Genomic DNA, 21,797 nt, shown 5'->3' with positions numbered 1-21,797 from the left:
ACAACTTATTATTATTGTTGCAGTTTTTTGGTGCAGCAAATCATGAGCTTGGGTTGGAGCAACATGACAAACCATGCTCTGGCTTGTCTTGCCTGTGACATTACCAGCAAGAAGAGGAGAGAAGCAAGTCTTTCTCATTAAACCATCATTTGTTTTAAACTGTGGTTTAATGTGACATGCAAACTAGGCCAATGAAGCCTCGGGTTTCTAAGTAGAAGAGGTCACAATGTGACCCAGTAAAACAAGAGCTATAACACCTGTGCCAGTCGTTAGTGTTTTCTTTTCTTCTCCATATAACTATAATATTAGAGTGCATCTGAGAGCATAAGATGACCTTATTCAGTACTGGGGCTCAGAATTTTTATGCAAAAGGAATGGCTTTACAAAAATGATTTACTCCGTTGCATTTATGTTCTTTTTTTTTGTTTGTTCTATAGATGAAAGCATTGAAGGTCAGTCTGGATCAAAGAAAGACGATCAGAATGACAAAGAGAGGAAAGATGAAGAAGATGCACCATTACCTACATATAGAGCCAAATCAATTGTTGAAAGTTGGGTTTGGGGCAAGCAGCCAGGTAAGGTCTTTCTGGTTTTCTTTCAACATGGAATTTACTGTTGTATTACTGTGTGATATGGTGCCCAGTATGTATGTCACAAAGGTCACTTGTTTCTTAATAAAGTCTTCGGATTTTGCTGATAAGTTTTTACTGGACCATTAAAAAAAACACCTTTAATTTACAAACTTCTATACATCTTCATTTAATATGCAGAAGGCAGCTAATACTGTTGGTGTTGTGCAAAGAGATTTATAAATCAATACAAAACAGAAAATTGACAACTGGCTGTCAATTGGCAGTTGGGAGTGATGAGAGGTAGCAGAAGGGATGCAGACAGTCCTTGGCACTGACAGTTGTTTGAATAAAATTAAAGCTTCTTCTCCTTTATTTAAGTAGACAGCAATTTGGTTGCTCAGCTCTGGGGCGTTTCAGTTATGACTTGGCCGAGATTTCTGGAAGCATTGAACTATGTGGTCTTGTTGCCAGGGTGAGATGTTTTAGGATTCTGTCTGATGAGTGAACAGGTAATCAAGGGGCTGGTATGCCTTAAGACCCTGATGTGAGTACCGTATCATCTTGAACTCTTGAGATATGGCCTGAACCAAGACCTATTGTAACAGTCAAGTCTCCAGTCTTGCTTAAAACTGCCACCTAAGACAACCTGTGAAGGCCTTTTCCCTAAAGGTTTTTTTTTTTTGCTACTTTTTAAACTAGTTTACTTCTCTGTTAAAAAGCACTTTGGTTTTACTGAGTCCTAAGGGCATCAACTTTACGTATATCTTTTATGAAAGAGACTACTTGATAACATACTTCCTGTAAAACGGCTTCATGTACAAGTTAGCAAGGAAAGGTGATCGTCGACTTTGAAGGAGTAGTACTAGCAGCAGATATTATTGCATGATCAGTTTTGTGGTGTCCAAGTTGCCGTTAATAGTAGTTCAACAATGACAGTTTTGGGAAAAGCCCTTGCTACCTGATGAAATGACAAAAATGGGTCTGAGCTCAGTGTTTTACTTCTCTGCAGGATTTAATGGCAGTACAGTGGAGATAAAATTCTCAGTACATGGCTACATAGTCAGAATTGGTTTTGTTAATAAAATGCAGGTTTTGTTGATAGTGTTGCAACACAGCAGCTCATGAAGTCTTCGATTTGACAGGATAGAAGTGGGCTTTCTTTTGGCTACATACTATTTTGGTTTCTCTTCCTGTTGCTAAACAAAACAAATAGTACATATCAGGAAATCACTGTAAGCGCCCCATTTTAACAAAGTAGTTCTATGAAGGCATTGTAAGCAATTAGCATACCAGCTGTAATTGAAATACTGTATTTTAAGGTTAAAAAGGTAAAGGGACCATTAGGTCCAGTCATGACCGACTCTGGGGTTGCGTGCTCATCTCACATTATTGGCCTTGAAGCAATTTCAAGGTAGCCTATATTCAATAGATTGGAGCTACAATTTCTACTACAACCAGTGGGGTCAAGTAAATGTTTTTTAGAATTGGAATCCCAGTTAAAAACAGCTTATATAAAAATACATGGTCACTAAGAACAAATTTATGAATTAAACTGCATTATTTTCCCAATTAAATTATTTTATTATTTTATCTTGCTCAGGAATAGGATACATAGTGTTGTTGTTGTTTGTAAAAAAAATACTAATCTGATGTCAGAGGTAGGTAGGACTAAATAATTCTAGTATGACAAAGCACATCAATTAAAGTATTCAATACAAATACATTATGTTGAAGTGAAATTATCCAATTCTCACCGCTGCCATTTAAAAGTCCAAACTCACTTGCTACTACTAATACAGTAGCTATTTAAGTAATTTATGTAATTTTTTTGTGCTCTGTTGCTAGGAAATGGGCATGTTGTACTCTGGGCTTTAGGTAGGTCAGGCTTCCCCAAACTAAGGCCCAGGGGCTGGATGTGGCCGCCAAGACTCTTTTATGTGGCCCCCGGCGACCCCCGCCGCCTGCTGCCGCTGCCCACTTCTGGGTCACCAGAGCGTCGGAAATAGCTTGGGCGCATGCGCAAGTGTCATTTCCGGCGCCGTTCCGGGCTGGAGGAGGCCTAGGCGCGTGCACACAAGCTATTTCCAGTGTTCCGGCGACCTGGAAGTGTGCCGGAAATCGCGTATGCACACGTGTATGGGTGTGTGCTCTGGCCCACAGCACGATCAGCGCTGGCGGCAGCAGCCCTCGGCAAGGTAAGTTTGGGGACCCCTGAGCTAGGTTGTAGGGCCAGGTTTTTTTTTTTAGGCAATTAACACAAATTGAATTGCTTTTCTTTTGCTGTTCACTTTTGAAGTGCTGAAAAGTTTGAGCTTGGAATCCTATGTGTGGCATCCTATGTGTACCACACAGGAACTTTGAGTCAGCAATTATTAGCTTGCAATGGTATGGACCGGTCCATTTTCTTCACTTCCTAAAACAAATGTAGAGGCTGCTTCACTTGTGATGTTTATGCAGCTCTGCTTTGAAAATATTGGATAGAATTCATCATAGCACTAAGGAGATTGTTCCGTCAGTGGAAGCATATCTGCATGTCCGATTTTTAGTGATCTCCCCTTTTCTCCCCTTGTATACTCTTTCCAACCCTCCAGAGAGGATTTGGGGAAGGCACCTTTCAATCCCATGAGTACAGTACAAGTGAATTCTTTTCAGTGAGGGCAGCCAAGGGTTGCTTGCTTGGTTAACTTGCAAAGGTTTCTACTCCTTGCATAGTCCCCAGTTGACTGAAGGGAAAGGAGTCACTGGACTTTGCTGCGGCATGTGCAGAGTGCCAGCTGAATCGAGCTCTCGAGTAACAATAGTATGTAACACTTGGTGTCTGTAGTATGCCAGGTGATGCCCACTACATTGAATTGACCTGCATTTGAATTCTCAGAAAGGTTATAGTCTAAGGCAGTGTTCTTCCATCTCAAGTACCCAGGTGTTGGGCCACAAGTCCCATCATGCCTGACTATTGTCTAAGTTGGCTGGGCATGATGGGAGTTGTAAAACTGAGCAACCGCTGTGGACCCAAGGTTGACCAACACAAGTCTAAGACTTTTGCCTGGGTTTTAATGTAGTGACAGTTCTTCTCCATGCTGGAGTGATATGCCTGCTTTAGCTAAGAAACATGCTTCTCTTTGATGGTCTTTAGTGACCTGGAAAATGGTTGGTGATACTTCAGGTAGGGTTTACCTGATTTGTCATACTTTGAGTAGACCTTTGGAAATCAGTGGAATTGCATTAATCTATTGATTTCAATTGGTCTACTTTGAATATGACTTAGTAGGATGCAATCTCTTGTAAATAGCTTCTAAAATCATGAGAGTAGAGACTGGCGTTTGCAGCTATGTTTTCAATGCATACTGTAAATGGATAGGGTTGTTTGTTTGTTTTTTGAGGGGGCAAGCCAAGCCAATGCTGATACAGCTGGGCTGCTCGCAGTAGATTTGAAGCAACCCAGGCCTGCTGCTGATACCGGACAGGAATCTACTGTTACGAAACACTGACATGCAGAAATGCAGAATGCCATGTGCTGCACTCTGTTCCCTTGGGATTCTGTTTACAAAATAGTCTGCTGATGCTATGGCTACAAATAAACTGGCTCTGTTCTTTCATACAGTTAAATTTCACTGGATGTTTTGAAATGTCCCTTACAAAGGATTTGCATCAGTTTTAATGTTTACTATGCTAAATTCAAGGAAAATATCACGTTCTTCCTGATCTCGTTGAAGTGTGGATGCCTCACACCTTATTTTGTACTTTCCATTAAGCTCAGTCATGTGTCTTGGAATCCAGGAATCTGGTTTATGTGACTGCTAATAATTCTGAGTACTGTATACAATTCTGGTTTCATTTTTGGGGCCACGGTTGTAAAAAGACACAGCCTATACCTAAACACAGCAGTGGAAAGGACAAATTGAAAGTTGCTTGAGCAGAAAAATCCTGTTGCAAGGGTTCCCCTGCATAAATTGACATTGAATAGTTTGCTTCGTTTCACAAGATAGGAAATATGAGCAGCATTGCATAAGTCTTGGGTGTTGAACAATGAGATTAAAATCCTTTAGTCACTTGACAAATTTGGGTAGAGAACTCAATCAGCATGACTGGAAATTCCCCTTGGAAACATAATTTGTGTAATCTGAAGATCTATATTTAAAGTTACAAGAGAAGCAGTTTTAATTGTTTCATTTTTAGCTTCAGATGAATCATGTAACTGTTCTAGACTAATATTTTGAGGTGTGGAGTTTTTCCAAAATATGGATCAGTTGGTCAGGATTAACTAAAATCATGCTTAATGTTTTTCCGATAGCAAGTGCTTCTGGGGTCAAACTAAATGAAACAGAAGCTCGTGTCTCTCTTTAATTTATTTCTTAAGAATGGGGTGGTGGTGGGAGAGCTGGCCTTCATATATAAATGACGAGTCCCCTCTGGTTTCTTTTCCGTAACGTCTTCAGGTTTAAACTTAAATTATGAATATGTTTGTGTAGTCTACAATCATGGGCTCTGTTCTGAAGCTTTTTAGAGTTGCCTTTTAAGTAACAGAGAACTTAAGATAATTAACATCATCGTATAAAATGCAAGTAATGCTTATTGTCCCCACATAAGCAGGGCTCTTAGCAGTGTCTTTTAGTGTCTGCCAGTGATAAAGAACCTGCTGTGTAATTTTAGAGTGCTTGAATGCTGGAGGAGATGGTGACAAACAGAAATCATAAGTGAAATGAGAAAGGTCTAGTCTTAAGGATTTACTGTGTGTGTCATTGCTGAATTGAAATTGATCAGTCATTCAGTATCTACATTGAAGAGCACCTGGGAATTGATATAAATGCCATTTGGACTTATTTTTGTTTCAGATTATACCACTTGAAGTAGGGCCAACTTTGCTGTTACAGCTTGCTATAGTGCAAAAATTTGAAATGGCAGCAGCCTTGACGGTAAAATTGCACTCACCCATCATGTGTTGGCGTCCTGGCCAGCTGTATGCCCTCTTGTCCCTCCTTCTCGAATAGTAGCTCATATATACCATTCAGGGCAGTCGGGCAATGGCAGCGAAAATATAAATGTGAACACATTAAACGACTGCTTGGAAGGGGTGAACAGCTTTGCTTTAGCAACCCCTTTAAAAGAACAAGCAAATTTTCTCACAGGTGGCCAAGTCGCAGCATGGGTGCTGCAAGATACACAGCAAGTAGATTCTTGTGGGACACCTCGAGAGCAGATGACAAGTCCTTGCTGGTTGTGGCAGGGAATTAGGCCCACATTTCTGCCTACCCAGTCAGTGCTACTTGGCTCAATGACTCTGAGGTGGGAGAGGGGGCACTGCAGCTTGCTTGTAAGTCGCCCAGTCTCATTCCTTGCCTTGCTAAAATGCTTAATGTTCTAGTTAAACTAGTAAGAACCGCTATGGCACGCGTTTTGCAAACTACCTTTACTGGGTTTGAAGTACCTGAATGCCCAGATCAACAAACTGTAATAGATTGGGGAAAGCATAAAAATGATAATCAAACAAAACAAATTGCTTTTGTTCTTGTGTAGTGGTTTTTCTGGTACTTTGAGCCTGCCAGATATCCTTATGTCTTGAGTGGATTTCTTGTCACTAATGGGGAGCAGATCTCTAGTGTGTTTGGTGTTCATAGGAGCTATTAAAATATACTTCTTAATTTGTCTAGATGGGGGTGGTGGTTAGCTAATATGAAAGACAGTTACTATACCTGACTCATCCAGCCGTTCAGTACCTACGATTAAGATTAATTGGGGAGTGCATGTAAAGTAAGTCATGCAACATCTATTCACATATTCCCAAATATACATGGAGTCGTATTGAAATTTTCTCTTGAGATTTGTGTAATCCTTTTTATTAAGGAGTGAGTAGTATTTCAGGCATGTTACTATTTAATGAAGGCAGATGCTGAAGCTAAGCAGGTTTGCATCTGGCCAGTGCCTAAATGAAAAATGTCTCATAACTTCCTGTGTTTCACCTTGCTGGAAGAAATGTAGGATATAAATGAAAATAATGAAGTATGTGCCCTTTCAGAATCTTGGCTGTACTGTATACAGCATTGCACATCAAATGTGGAAAATTGCTGTTTGTAAAACGGAGGGTGTCTTATTTCTTTCCTTTGCCATAAATCAGTTGTATGCATCACGCTGAATGTTTCAGATGAGTAATATAGTTCTTCTGTTTCTTCTAGATGCGAATGAGCTTAAAGAGTGCCTTTATGTACTTGTGAAGGAGCAGCAAGCTCTAGCCAAGAAAACAGCCACCACCACACTCTCTGCTCTGAAGCTGAAGCAGAGGCTTGCTATCTTAGAGCGCTATTTTATTGCATTAAATAGGACTGTTCTTCAGGAGAATGTCAAGGTTAAGTGGAAGAGCAGCAATCTCCCCCTGCCTGCAGTGGACAAGAAAAGGTAGTGTCTTTCTCAAAGAAATCTCTTCCCCTTGTAGTATTGCCTGCCTTTTCCCCATCACTTATTGGTTACTATTTCGCTACAGTTTTGGTTCCTCAGTGTGGGGAAATATCCGCTGCTTATAATCTTTCTTTTTGTATGGACAAGAATATTAATGTGTTAGGGAGCTGTTGAAACCAAATTGGTTGCAGAGTGGTAGAGCGGCAGTTTCCTGGCCATATACCAAAGATGTTAGTGCACTGTTTGGATATTTTGGGGTAGTCAGGATTGATTTCTGGGTCTTAACATTTTGAAGAACATTTGTATAGACGCTTAGTTTTAAGCAAGAGGTACATTATTCTCTAATCATCTTTTTGCTGGTTACAGTCCCAGACCTGTAGGCAAAGGAGTAGAAGGTCTTGCCCGTGTAGGATCCAGAGCTGCCCTTTCGTTTGCCTTTGCATTCCTTCGGAGAGCTTGGAGATCAGGTATTGTTGGAAGATGCTGTGTATCTTATTAGGCTGGTAAACATTTTGCCATCTAACTGTTGTGTTGCATTTAGGTATTTTTCAGGGCTATCTATGTCTGTCTGTCTGTGTCAGTCTATCATCTACTCAGAGTAATTTCCATTGTGTTAATCAGATTTACCCCCAGTTAAGTTCATTCTCATTAGCAGACACTGAATGATGACTACTTGAGAAGTTGTGCACTCATAAGTCTGCTGGTTTGGGGACATCTCTCAAGTTGCAGAATGAGTATAGGAACAGAGGAAGCGGACTTAAAATTGAGTCAGACCAGTTATCCATCTAGCTCAGTGTTGTCTAGCAGCAGCTGTCCAGGGTTTCAGATGGGGTTCTCTCCCAGCCCGGCCCAAACATGCTGGCAATTGAACCTGGGACCTTATGCATGCGGAGTAGAAGCTCTACCATTGAGCTACAGTTCTGCTTTGACAAGCACAAGCCTTGCATATGCGGAACTGGTTACTTTGGCTCCTTAGCCTTGTTTGCAAAGTGGTTTGTGGGTGATCTTCATTTTCTCAGCTTCCCGGAAAGAAGGTTTCTATTACTTCCATTTTATAGATGCAGGGTTATAGCAATGATGTGGCAATTCAGTTTATGGTCTGGATTTCCACTGTGTATGTGCAGATCTATGTATGTGGGCCCAGGTGGCGCTGTGGGTTAAACCACAGAGTCTAGGGCTTGCTGATCAGAAGGTCGGCGGTTCGAATCCCTGCAACAGGGTGAGCTCCCATTGCTCTGTCCCAGCTCCTGCCCACCTAGAAGTTCGAAAGAACATCAAAGTCCAAGTAGATAAATAGGGACCGCTCCGGCGAGAAGGTTCACCAGAAGCAGCTTTGTCATGCTGGCCACATGACCCGGAAGCTGTCTGCGGACAAACGCCGGCTCCCTCGGCCTATAGAGTGAGATGAGCGCCGCAACCCCAGAGTTGGACACGACTGGACCTGATGGTCAGGGGCGCCTTTACCTTTACCTTTATGTGCAGATCAGTTGTGAGGGATTGCCATTAACCTGAATTGCACTGTACTACGAAACACCCTAACATGGCTAATGTTGTTAGGTGAGGATGCAGATCTTTGCAGTGAACTGCTACAAGAATCCCTTGATGCCCTACGAGCATTGCCAGAAGCATCCCTCTTTGATGAAGGAACAGTATCATCTGTATGGCTGGAAGTTGTGGAGCGAGCAACCAAATTTCTAAGGTCTGTTGTAACTGGGTAAGTCTTTCTCTAAAAGAGTGCTTGAACTTTTTTTTTTTAAGCCACATTCAAGGTTTCACACTGAACAATAGTTCCTGTGTTCTTTTCTTGAATACCTAGATAGCTCAGTTGGTTAGAGCACAGTGCTGATAACTCCAAGGTTGTAGGTTCAGTCCCTGTATGGGACTGCTGCATATTCCTGCATTGCAGGGGGTTGGACTAGATGATCCTCGGGGTCCCTTCCAACTCTACAATTCTATGATCTCTATAAGGAAACTAGAGTTAAGCATTTGGGCATCACTTTTTTAATGTCTTGAAACGGCAATACGATGAATATAAACTATGGCTTATACTTCTTTCTTTTTAAAATGGCGTACCCTTGGCTTATTCATAGAAGATAAATATATATATATATATTTCTAAACACAGGTCAATGTGGAGTAATAGCCTTGCTGCATTTAAAGTTTGCGTATAAAGAAATTAGTAATGGAGGAATGAAAAAAACACCTGCCTTACACCAAATCAGACCTTTAATCCATCTGATTCAGTATTGCCTACAATGACTGGCAGTGGCTTTCCCGGGTGTTGAAGAAGCATATTTCCTTTTGGTACATGATGAATGCCAGGATTGAACCTTGGGCCTGCTGTATGTGCTCCATGGGCTGAGTTATGGCCCTTTCTCTAAACTGGGAAAGAATAAAATCAGTAAAGTCACTTAATTATGCTGAGAAAGGTGTCTTTTGTCAAAGCACGGAATACAAACTGGTTTTTTACTTTCATATATTGGAATATTTACCTTTTAATTTTTTCTGCTTTTAAATTAGGGACATCCATGGAGCTCCAGGAACAAAAGGATCTGGAAACATTCCGTTGCAAGACCAGCACTTAGCACTTGCTATACTACTAGAATTGGCTGTCCAGAGAGGCACACTAAGGTGAGTAATGCAAGGATGTCATAAGTTCAAAATCTGTTCATAAGTTACATCAACGCTACAGTCTTGATTTCACCATTGTTAGCAGTGGGGAGTTCTTCGTGAAATATGAGCAAGGTGAAAATGGTAGCAATGTGAGGTTTCTTCTACAACATTTCCAACTTTGGTCGTTTCCCTCCCCCTCTCAGCCAAATGTTGTCTGCTGTCATGCTATTGCTCCAACTCTGGGACAGTGGTACACGGGAAACGGATAATGAGCGATCAGCGCAGGGAACCAGTGCCCCCCTCCTTCCTTTGCTGCAAAGGTTTCAGAGCATCATTTGCAATAAAGAGATCAGCAATACCGAAGAAGAACTTCAGGTATGTACTTTTATGATGAGTTCATTTAGCCTGTGAGTCTGCACACCCAGACCTGTGCAATGTGGAACAATATTTAATTGATGTTAAGGGAATGTATTTATGTAGCTTTCCTTTACGGGGTCGGGGATACCGAACCTGCAGCCTTGGCATTATCAGCACCACACTCTAGCCAACTGAGCTATCTAGCTAACTTTTCATTTTTGCTTTAGATGCTGTCCTACCCGTTGAGTCCAAATGAAAACTTCCTAAGGTATCTAATATTGCCACAGGACAATGAGCTGGCCATTGATTTAAGGCAAACTGCAGTTGTGATTATGGCTCACTTAGACCGCCTGGCTACTCCCTGTATGCCTCCACAGTGCAGTTCTCCAACATCACATAAGGTAACTTGCATATGCTGTCTACTAACAGCTTTCTGTGGATAAAGTTAACTGGTATATTAAAACTTTACAAATCTGATTGGGATCTCAAGAGGCGCTTATGGCCATGCAAGGGGCTCAGTTTAGCCCAGTGACTTTTTTTTTTACTTTGAGCATCTGGCTTCTGCTACCAGAACCTGCTTTTGTAGCTTCCAAATTAGTTTGTCACACAGCATAGAAAGCTCCTTGAATTTCTTGTTCTGCTGCTGATCGTTCCGCATTGGAGGGTCTCATAGTTTTCTGGAGAAGGTTGAGGGACTAGAGTGAATGAGGGATGGCATTGAAAAGGCTTGGAAGTGCTGAAGTATGGGTTGAATCTCTGCCTGCTTCCCTTCCAAATCCTAATAGATAGACAAAGCAATCAAATATGGCCCCTTGTAGCTTAACAGTGTCATCAAGTTTTTAAATGTGCATACCAATTTCCAGAGAGTAAAATGCTATTGCGAAGTACATCTAAAGCAATTAAATTGAACTAACACAGTGCAAATACTTTAAATCTTTTATCTGTTGTTCCAAAGCTTTCACCAACTTTAAAAAACAAAACAATATTTACTTACATTCTCTGTTTTCTTTAGGTAGCTTTGAGTCCATAAATCTGGAGCCAGTTGAAAAATTAGTTGAAGCATTGTAATTTCTAGAGATTCTAAGTTTAGACAGATGTTTGATAAAAGTTCTTAAATTATGAATTGCTTTCCAGGGCTCTTTGCAAGAAGTTATTGCGTGGGGTTTAATAGGATGGAAATATTATGCCAACGTGAGTGGTCCAATTCAGTGCGAAGGACTTGCCAATCTTGGAGTGATTCAAGTTGCTTGCGCAGAAAAGCGCTTCTTAATCTTATCCAGAAATGGACGTGTTTACACACAAGCATACAATAGTGATACACTGGTAGGTGACTTCTGATTACTTCCTAATTTATTTATTTTAAAAAAATAACTGTAGCTATTAAAATAATGTTCTTGTTGCAGGTATGGTGGAGCTCATGATAGCAAAATCTCCTTTTTTCCACTTTTCCTGGCAATGCAGTATTCATATCTGTTTTTAAACAAACACTAGTGTTTCATTTCTGGTGTTAATGAATGCTGCCCTGAACTGTTTCCTGGGCACAGCTTACTGTACCACTTCTGCCTTTGTAATTGAGTGTATGAAATGCCTTTTGCAAAGCTGATTTTGATCAGTGGATGTGTTTTCTTCCTTCCTTCCAAGCTTGACATGATGTGGAAGAAGTGTACATTATTACCAATACCATTATTATTATTACTATTATTTATTTATTTATTACCTTCATGCATCTCCAGTCTCCCAGTTGGTTTGTGGGAGGAGGTGTAAGCTTCCCCTTCACTTTCCAGTTAAGTTAAACCCTCCTGCTGCCACCAGTACTCTACTTTTAGCTATGGGAAGGATCAAAGATGCAATACTATATATACCTGTCTTCTCATAAGTTGGTGAATAGCAGGAGTGAAATAGGGGAAGCAGTTCAGAGGGATTCCAGAATTTTCGACTGCCACTCATTAATTGATGGCATTTCATTAATTTTCCATTTCTGGGCTATTAGAATTCTTGCCGCCGTAGTGGCGTACAAAAAGAAATTTTGGTCAGTTTTTGCTATTTCTTTGTCTAAGAGTCCCAACAAAAAGGCCTCCGGCTTGTCTTCTCATAAGTTGGTGAATAGCAGGAGTGAAATAGGGGAAGCAGTTCAGAGGGAAAGAAACAAACAATATCCCCCAGTGGGTGCAGTCCTGATCCAGTTTGAGGCCTGGGTTCATGGATTTCCCATGTAGTTTGGATCTTAAGGTTTCTAAATATAATAGTTTCTCAGAACGTTCAGCTATTGAAACTTCTTGCCTTATTAATTCAATTGAAACTCATTTTCTAAAAAACCAAAACCAAAAAAAGATATGACCTATAACTTCTTTGTATAAGGTTTCTTAATGCTCGTCCGTTTGCTTCCATTTTTTCTGTAAGTCGTAACATGTATGCATGTTGAGTTGTTGTTGAACTTCATAGGGACCTCAGCTGGTGCAGAGTCTTGCTTCTAGAAACATTGTCAAGATTGCCGCACATTCAGATGGCCACCACTACCTTGCCCTGGCAGCAAGTGGCGAAGTTTTCTCTTGGGGGTGTGGAGATGGTGGGCGACTCGGCCATGGAGACACTGTGTAAGTATCCTAGGATGCTGATGACTTATATGTATAATGAAATAAAATAGAGTAGGATATTTGTTCTGCTTCTGCTGTGAATTGGGTGGCATTCCTTTTAAAACTTCATTTCACTTGCCCCCCCCATCACCCCTTTCCCCGTTTCTTTTCTGTATTGAGCATGCTAAATTGCAGCTGTCTCTTTATTTTGTGGTTCTGATGCATATTGATCTACAGTAGACTCGCCAGGAAGCCTTCATTCTGAATGGTTCAATAATCCAGTAGCTATCAAATTTCTATTTTCTTTGTAGAGAAGAGGTAACAGTCTGGAAGACAGCTAGCCAGATAGAGAGTGAGTGAATGAATGAATGTATGTTTGTATGTGTGTATGACTAAGTGATTTTGATGGCTTAGTTGATATTTCAGCTTGATAGTTCTGCATTCATGGGTTGTTCTGATACCACCTTTGGCTTCCTTCCTTCCTTCCCTCCCTCCTCCCTCCCTCCCTCCCTTCCTTAATATTTGTTAATTATATTTCTATTCTGCCTTTTCTCCATGAAGCTCCATGGGGTTCCCCCCCCATTTATTTTCATATAGACTCTGTGAGGTATTTCAGGCTGAGGCTGAGTGACTGGCCCAAGATTGAGTAGGAATTTGAATTTGGCCTCACTCTAAAACTTGCTCCCTTCTCTGCACACTATGTTTAATCTCAAGAGTCTTCAGTCAATTGTGTTTTTCTGTTACATCCAATCCATGAAATGATGCTTCCTGGGTTTGGAACAAGCTAGAATCCTTGCTTGTTCTGAACCCAGGTACCATAGTTTCTTGGTTCAGACATAATGGGAAACTATGTTTAAGTGAAATCTTCTGGATTTCAGTGAAAAGAGACTCCCTATGCAAGCACGAGACTTGTTTATGGCCCATTTGTCTGGGCATCTCATTGGCCTGGCCTGGTTCAGACGTCACTGGAAATTGGGGTGGGTTGATTTTTCTGTACCTGGCACTGTGTACATAGTATATATTGCCTTCTTACAATAATGACTTTCAATGCTTTACTGGTCCCCCCCTCTTCCCCACAGACCTTTAGAAGAACCGAAGATGATTTCTGCTTTGTCTGGGAAACAGGCTGGAAAGCATGTTGTACACATTGCCTGTGGAAGCACCTATAGTGCTGCCATCACTGCTGAAGGAGAGCTGTACACATGGGGGCGAGGAAACTATGGCAGGCTAGGTCATGGTATGTGCTTTTCTTTCTTTAGCCTGTTTGTTGCGAAGCCCCAAGGTTTAAACTAGACTTGGTATATATCTAGCACAGAAGCATCTAATTTTTATTTTGTTTCAAAGGCTCCAGTGAAGACCAGACGATCCCAATGTTGGTTACTGGGCTGAAAGGACTGAAAGTCATTGATGTCTCTTGTGGGAGTGGCGATGCTCAGACTCTGGCTGTGACTGAAAATGGTTAGTGGAACAGCCAATAGCATAATTAGACTTACCAGCTTTTAGTTACACTTGGGATATTTGGGAAGCCATGTGTCTCTTTCTTGTTTCTGTTTGTATTTGTGTGCTAGCTTGAACTGTGTGCCCAAGTGTTAATAAAATTGTTAGCCAAATATGCACAATGGGTGCCAGATTAATTATCTCTATTCTCAGAATATTGTGAAGCCAGGTGTGCAGTATTAATTTCTAGCTATCCATCTGGGTAGATTATTTCTGTTTTTTATCCCCCCCCCCCGGTTATGTTTATTTTGTTATGGCTCATGGTCTAAAGATACAAAGCTGTTGCTACGTCTAATGCAATTTACTTTTCCAGGTCAGGTGTGGTCCTGGGGTGATGGAGATTATGGAAAGCTGGGAAGAGGCGGCAGCGATGGTTGCAAAACTCCAAAACTGATAGAAAAACTTCAAGACTTGGACGTTGTCAAAGTTCGCTGTGGGAGCCAGTTTTCCGTTGCGCTTACGAAAGACGGGCAGGTCTACTCTTGGGGAAAGGGTGACAATCAGAGGCTTGGGCATGGAACAGAGGAACATGTTCGATATCCCAAACTGCTCGAAGGTTTGCAAGGTAGGTGAAGAGGCAACTACCAGCTGTGTTAACTAGAATATTGTAATTTTGAGAAAAGGATGAGCTTAGCACCCATTCTGTGCAAATTGGTGGGGAAAATATTTTTAATACAGGGTGAATCTTTTAAGAGGCCCCATGGAACATGTGTACTCTGTATCCACGGGGCCTCTTTTAAAGGACTCACCCTGTATTTGAACCCTGGTCTCCCAGGTCCTAGTCCTGTGCTTGAAACCACTACACCACATTGTCTTGTGGGCTTTTGCTGTCATTTGATTGGCTTCTGTGAGAACAGAATGTTGGACTAGGTAGGCTTTTGACCTGATCTAGAAGGGCTGCCCTTATGTTAACTTCATTTTTAAAAAAGTGAGACACTTGGAAATTTTGGTTATTGGTGCAACAAACACCACCATCCCTTGCTGATTTCTTGTTTTGTAGACATTGCTAAAGAGAGAGCTCTCCTCCTCTAGCCAGGCTTTCAGATGTGGTTGCAACACTGATATTTCTCATCATCTGCATGTGTGTTCCACTCCCCCCCAGGGAAAAAAGTAATAGATGTAGCAGCTGGATCCACCCACTGTTTAGCACTCACAGAAGACAGTGAAGTATATAGCTGGGGAAGCAATGATCAGTGCCAGCATTTTGATACCCTGAGGATCACTAAACCTGAGCCTACTGCTCTTCCTGGACTAGATTCTAAGCACATTGTTGGCATCGCTAGTGGGCCAGCCCAGGTAGGCTTCAATTTTACTGTTTTTTATATATTTTTAGATACATAAAAATATAAAATAAAATATAAAAATATCTTTAGATATTCCCGTTAGAGTGGGAATCCTTGATTATGGAAGTCCCTTTTGTGATGCAGTTTCTCTTCTCAGTTACTATTTGCCTTTAATTCTAGTCCACCCCCCCCCCCCCCGGGCTTGGTCTTAAGTTTAACATTGCTGCATATATATCTTTTTGTATTTCCTTCTAGAGCTTTGCTTGGTCATCTTGTTCCGAATGGTCTATCGGTTTACGAGTGCCTTTTGTGGTAGATGTTTGTCCAATGACGTTTGAACAACTGGATCTCTTACTGAGACAAGTGACGGAAGGAATGGATGGCACTTCGGACTGGCCCCCTCCGCAAGAGAAAGAATGTATGGCTGTGGCTACTCTGAACCTTCTGAGACTTCAGGTATCTTAATGGTTGCTGAACTAAGACTGAAATTACAAAAGCTGAACAATTGTGCAGATCACATTGACTTTTAAAAGTGCAATGGCCATTGTATTTTGTGTTGACTGTTGATTCATTTATTACAACCCCCCCCTGTAATTTGCCAAATACTTTGTAGTGCTAATCAGTTCAGAAGGAGTTGGTTGTTACATCAGTTTTCCTTTCTGCAAACTGCAGAATTTAAATAGTTTAAATATTTTAAGTAGTTAAAATAGTTAAAATAGTTAAAGAGTGGAGTGCAGTTCAAATAGCAGCGAATATGTTCAGCTAGGGAATTTATTACTGAGCTGGGATTGGAAGCTGAACCTAGATCTGCATAACTCAAGGCTAACACTACATTTGCTTTACCATGCCTTACTGGACAGTTTGGATATTCTGCTTTCATTTGCTAAATAACTTTTACAGACGATGGAAATATATATTTGGTGTTGCCAAACTGTTGTGCTTCAGCAAGTGTTTGAAACTTGGAAATAGAAAATGCTTCGGAATACTATTTCGTTCCCCCCTGAATGGGTTTCAGCTTTATCACTGATAAAGAAGCCTCTCTGTGTTTTGTCTTTCAGCTTCATGCTGCAATCAGCCACCAAGTGGACCCAGAATGTCTTGGTTTGGGGTTGGGCAGTGTCTTACTCAACAGCTTGAAGCAGACAGTAGTGACTTTAGCAAGTAATGCAGGTGTGCTCAACACCGTTCAGACAGCTGCCCAAGCAGTGTTGCAAAGTGGGTGGTCTGTGTTGCTGCCAACAGCCGAGGAACGAGCAAGGGCTCTTTCGGCACTTCTACCAAGTGCAGGTATGTTTTGTGCATGGTCACGTGGGTGGGGAAGGAAGATGTTGCCTAAACTGTTTCCTGCTCCCCCATATGCACATGTGTGTGTGTGTGTGTGTGTGTGTGTGTGTTGGCGTTCTAATCAAGTAAGAGTTCTGTCAATGTTTAGTTTCAGGGAATGAAACAAATGTAAGTCCAGGCCGTAGATTCATGATTGATCTTCTGGTTGGAAGCTTAATGGCTGATGGGGGTCTTGAGTCTGCACTGAATGCTGCGATCACTGCAGAAATCCAGGTATGTTTACTTTGTACAACTTGTACATTCTGATGAAATGGAAAAGATTACTGTTGGAAACCAGTTACTGGTAGTTTCAAACTTGCCCCTGTTCTTTGTTTAACTATTGTAATATAAAAGAGTGGCGTGAATATTCATTTTGTTTTGAAAGGACTAGAAAAGACTGCATAAGTAGGTGGGCATTTCATGTAGTAGATTAGAAAGCTGGCAGTGTCATTCCAGATCAACCTTGCTTTTCTATTGATTGAAAATATCCAGAGGTAACTGTATCACTTGTAACTTTTTTGTTTAAGAGGCTTTCTCTGTGTGTAGTCTGACCCTGCCTAGAATTTGGTGCCTCAAGCCCTCAAAAGCTTAGACTTGTGCATGAGGCTAATAGCCATGTAATAGCTGCATATTACACATAGCAAAGCCTCTTCTGCAGCTGCTTTGAAATCTATCACTGGCATTGCTGTGTCTTGTGAGGAGGGAAATGGCAGCTTGTGCTTCCATCTCAGCTCTATCCCGCTGTTCTCTTCCTTAATAGAAGAAGTTGGTCATGACTTTTAATAATAAAATAATAAATAAATAAATTAAATAAAGTGGATAGTAGATCAGTAATTCTGAAAATCTTAACTTCTTATGGCCTGGATAGTTGGCGTTGCCCTTTAGTGGAAGGCTGTTTTCCATTTTTACACCTCTTGTTGATATTGAGAAATGTGTGGCTTATAAAACCATAGCCATCGTTCTTCAGATGAAGAAATTAACGCAGCTATCTTTTTGGACAAGTTTCTCCATTACATCCATATTGTTCACTTTGAGGAAGTGATGGGAAAAGATGGGACAGCATCTTTTCAATGACAAATAGTTCCTCTGTGCCTGATGCTTTCATTTCCACATTTATCCAACCTACGGTGGGTTCAGGATTCTTTGAGCAGTGACTTATTCATTCAGTATCTTTGTGTCGTTGGGTTCAGCTGCTCATTCTACTCAAATTATTTCCAGTGCAGTCTCTGTTGCTTTCTGTCCATGAACCAGCCACATGGTCCTAATACCAGTGCCGGACTGCTAACTTTACTGCAGAAGGAAGAATCCAATAGAATATACTGTAGTGTGCAGGAATGACATTAATTCAGGCTTCCGTGGTGGAACATTCTGTGTCTTTTTTTAGTGGACATGACTCCCATCCGTTTCATCAGTACAGAATGTTTTCTGGTTTCACTTTCAACTTTTCATTTTGTAGGATATAGAGGCAAAAAAAGAAGCCCAGAAAGAAAAAGAAATCGATGAACAGGAAGCAAACGCATCGACACTTCACAGGAGTAGAACACCATTGGACAAAGACCTCATTAATACTGGGATCTATGAATCTGCAGGAAAGCAGAGCTTACCTCTGGTTCAGCTAATTCAGCAATTATTAAGGTAGTTTTTCAGCAAGGCTGTTTACTGAATCATTACCCTTTCCCACATTTTATTCTTTTAAAAAACAAAACAGAAAGCCTCTGGCCTCTGTTTCCTCCTATGCTGCTTCCTTGGGCAGTCTTTTTTTTTTTTTAAAAAAAAGTTTACTGTGTGGTAATAATCGAGGTATAAGAAGGTATAATCAAGGTATAAGAAACTCAGCATGGCAAAACAGCAGACACATTTGTGAGCACATATTTAAGGGTGTATGTGCTAGTCTGCCATTTTGAGTGGCTAAACTGCATGGACAGTTTTCTTGCTGCTTTTGAAACAGAGAGGATTTTCAAAAGCAGATTGTAATATGGTGTCGGGGTTAGCCATTTTAAAATGGAAGAACTGTCCTGAGAATAGCCAAGCCCTAAGCATACCTAAAGTAGCTTTTTGGCTTTTGGCCAGTGTTCTTTATATTTTCCAGTTTGATACTATTTTGTACCTAAGAACACATATCCTACATTAATGCAATAGATTTAAGTAAGAATATCATATTGCCCAACACTTCAGCACAGTACTTCTTTTACAGCAGTTTATTTTGTCAACACCGATTGAACTGGGGATGACATAGAAAAATAATCTTCATTTTTTAGGAATACAAAACAAATTGCTCTTCTGAGACTGTAAAGGTGTCAATGTAGCCAATCAAAATGCATGAGCTTCCTGACTCCCAAGAATTACAACAAAATCTTAGTTTGTGCCTAATTAGTTGTTACCTGTTTATTCAAGATGTCTTTTAAAACCTTCTTTAAAACATTATTCCCATCAGGAATATTGCTTCCCAGACGATAGCTAAACTGAAAGATGTGGCTCGCCGTATTTCTTCCTGCTTAGATCATGAACATTACAGTAAAGAGAGGTCTGCTTCTCTAGACTTGCTGCTGCGTTTTCAGCGTTTGCTTGTGAGTAAGCTGTATCCAGGCGATAGTGTTGGCCAGATCCTGAATACATACAGTAAGTAGTACTTCTTTTTTAGAAATGGCTATTGCTAGCATGCTGTTGACGTCCATTTAAAAACTGTGTTAAATAATTTTTCAAATTGCTACTTTACTCTGCAAGTTTGTTGTTGTTTAGTCATTTAGTCGTGTCTGCCTCTTTGTGACCCCATGGACCATAGCACGCCAGGCACTCCTGTCTTCCACTGCTTCCCGCAGTTTGGTCAGACTACTGTTTGTAGCTTCGAGAATACTGTCCAACCATCTCATCCTCTGTCATCCCCTTCTCCTAGTGCCCTCAATCTTTCCCAACATCAGGGTCTTTTCCAGGGAGTCTTCTCTTCTCATGAGGTGGCCAAAGTATTGGAGCCTCAGCTTCAGGATCTGTCCTTCCAGTGAGCACTCAGGGCTGATTGCCTTCAGAATGGATAGGTTTTATTCTTCTTGCAGTCCATGGGACTCTCAAGAGTCTCCTCCAGCACCATAACTCTGCAAGTTAGCTGTGTTTAAATGCTTTAATAGTTAATAATAACAAGCCTTTTTCAGGTTTCGACTTTCTAGATGTTGCTTATGATATTTAAAAATAAAATGGTTGTTTTATTTTTTGACAGGTCCTGAGCTTTTAGGAGTTGGTTCTCTGTTGAAGAAATACACAGCCCTTTTGTGTACACATATTGGAGACATACTGCCTGTAGCGACTAGCATTGCATCCACCAGTCACAGGCATTTTGCAGAAGTATCTCGCATTGTAGATGGAGACCTAACAGGTACCGACTTGTCTTGTCCTTCGTTTTAGAGCCTGTCTACAGGGTTAAGTTTTCCAGAGTTTTGCTGAACGTCTCTATTTCCACTTAGGTGTCCTCCTTCCAGAGTTGGTCGTATCTATAGTACTTCTTCTCAGTAAGAATGCTGGGCTCATCCAGGAAGCCGGTGCGATTCCTTTGCTGGCTGGTCTACTAGAGCATTTGGACAGATTCAACCATTTGGCTCCTGGTAAAGAGAGAGATGACAATGAAGACTTGGCTTGGCCAGGAATAATGGGTATGTTCTTTCTTGCAAACGTTTAGAATCCTTGCTGGATCTTTCTAGCAGAGCTTCTAGCTTGTCTTTGCAGGTAGGCTTCAAAAGCTTTGTCTTGGCACAAAAACTACTTTGGACAGGTTACACAATTATGTAGTATTTTTCTTGCTCTTCGATTCCTCACTCTTTTGGTCGGACCTTTTGGTTGTGAACCATAGCAATAACATGTATTTTTTTCACCTGTTAGGTTCATTTTTTACAGGACAGAATTGCAGGAACAACGAGGAAGTGACACTAATACGGAAAGCCGACTTGGAGAACCACAATAAAGATGGCGGCTTCTGGACAGTGATTGATGGCAAAGTATACGATATAAAGGATTTCCAAACCCAGTCCTTAACAGGAAGCAGTATACTCGGTGAGATGTCACTTTGCTAACAAAACAGATACCAAACAGAGTCCTGTCTTGTTCAGTTGCCTCCTTAACAGTTTGTTCCCTGGTTTCTTTTAGCTCAGTTTGCTGGAGAGGACCCAGTTGTAGCTTTGGAAGCAGCTCTGCAGTTCGAGGATACAAGAGAATCGATGCATGCCTTCTGTGTCGGCCAATATATGGAGGTAAGAGAGTTTTCCAAACAATTGCTAGCGGGCACAAAGGACACCACCAGGTGGAATTATGTTCCTCCTGTTGCTTGAGGCAGGGTCTTCACACCTACTCACTCTTAATCAGGGCTTTTTTCAGCCGGAACTCACTCAGTTCCGGCACCTCTCAGGCGGGCGCCATTTCTGTTATAAGAGAACAAGGGAAGCATTCATGGTGAGTTCCGGCACCTCTTTTTCTAGAAAAATAGCACTGCTCTTAATTAATTACCTTTGTGATTAGACAACCTATCCAGTTTTTATGAATTCCTGATGTTGAGGTCTGGTTGTTTTCTTAGTTTTTAGGAAAGGAAAGACCCACCCACCTCAGCCTTCCCCACCCTTTTCCAAGCCACTTGTTGATTTCCCTCTTAGGGAATGTACAGAGACAACAGAGCTACATTTCTGGCGTTCAGCTGTGACTGTGGGATAGGACAGTTATTAGTTTTTCTCTATGGTTGGATCCCTTCCAGTCCTTTGCCCTTCCTGTGTCTCTCTCACGTTACAATTGAATACCATGTTCAGGTTCCTGATGATGCTTTTGTTAAACTCAAAACTCTTCAAGTACCTGCACATCACTTGATTACGAAGAGGTTGTTTTTTCTACTTCATGGATCGGGAAATTTGGTATTAGTCTTGAAATCTGTCATTCAGTATGCTATCACAGCTCTTTTGTTCTTTTCTTTTTTTGTTCTAGCCTGACCAAGAAGTGATTACTACGCCAGATACTGGTAGCCTATCATCGCCTCTCATAGACACTGAAAGAAATTTAGGGCTGCTTCTTGGTCTGCATGCTTCATATCTGGCATTGAGTACACCCCTTTCTCCTGTGGAGGTTGAATGTGCCAGTAAGAATATCTTTATTCCAATTAAATGTAACTAATATGAAATTGGGGGTGTGCTCATAGTTTTAGGTCCATGTTTTAATGGTAA

At 41.1% G+C, this 21,797-nt stretch overlaps 1 protein-coding gene across 5 annotated transcripts in view; it reads left to right on the top strand.

Annotated features, from left to right (window-relative positions):
• The window catches only part of HERC2 (HECT and RLD domain containing E3 ubiquitin protein ligase 2), a 94,776-nt gene that overhangs the window by 9,011 nt on the left and 63,968 nt on the right, over positions 1–21,797 (top strand). For 3 of the 5 annotated variants that reach the window (XM_035116814.3, XM_035116812.3, XM_035116813.3), the window contains exons 4-26: positions 438–575; positions 6,743–6,962; positions 7,329–7,429; positions 8,520–8,676; positions 9,483–9,593; positions 9,779–9,950; positions 10,160–10,333; positions 11,067–11,255; positions 12,375–12,526; positions 13,585–13,742; positions 13,850–13,963; positions 14,316–14,567; positions 15,105–15,298; positions 15,541–15,741; positions 16,344–16,572; positions 16,718–16,842; positions 18,065–18,243; positions 19,043–19,227; positions 19,820–19,975; positions 20,064–20,249; positions 20,476–20,646; positions 20,740–20,843; positions 21,562–21,712. In XM_035116814.3, the coding sequence (XP_034972705.1) occupies positions 438–575; positions 6,743–6,962; positions 7,329–7,429; positions 8,520–8,676; positions 9,483–9,593; positions 9,779–9,950; positions 10,160–10,333; positions 11,067–11,255; positions 12,375–12,526; positions 13,585–13,742; positions 13,850–13,963; positions 14,316–14,567; positions 15,105–15,298; positions 15,541–15,741; positions 16,344–16,572; positions 16,718–16,842; positions 18,065–18,243; positions 19,043–19,227; positions 19,820–19,975; positions 20,064–20,249; positions 20,476–20,646; positions 20,740–20,843; positions 21,562–21,712 (3,819 nt within the window). The remainder of the gene's footprint in view (positions 1–437; positions 576–6,742; positions 6,963–7,328; positions 7,430–8,519; positions 8,677–9,482; positions 9,594–9,778; positions 9,951–10,159; positions 10,334–11,066; positions 11,256–12,374; positions 12,527–13,584; positions 13,743–13,849; positions 13,964–14,315; positions 14,568–15,104; positions 15,299–15,540; positions 15,742–16,343; positions 16,573–16,717; positions 16,843–18,064; positions 18,244–19,042; positions 19,228–19,819; positions 19,976–20,063; positions 20,250–20,475; positions 20,647–20,739; positions 20,844–21,561; positions 21,713–21,797) is intronic. The other 2 variants (XM_035116815.3, XM_035116816.3) reach the window with 2 other exon arrangements.

Source organism: Zootoca vivipara, chromosome 4 (assembly GCF_965207765.1).
Source record: "Zootoca vivipara chromosome 4, rZooViv2.hap1.1, whole genome shotgun sequence".
NCBI classification, from domain to species: domain Eukaryota; kingdom Metazoa; phylum Chordata; class Lepidosauria; order Squamata; family Lacertidae; genus Zootoca; species Zootoca vivipara.
Note: the sequence above shows the minus strand (reverse complement) of the source record. Positions and strands in the feature narration are given on the sequence as shown.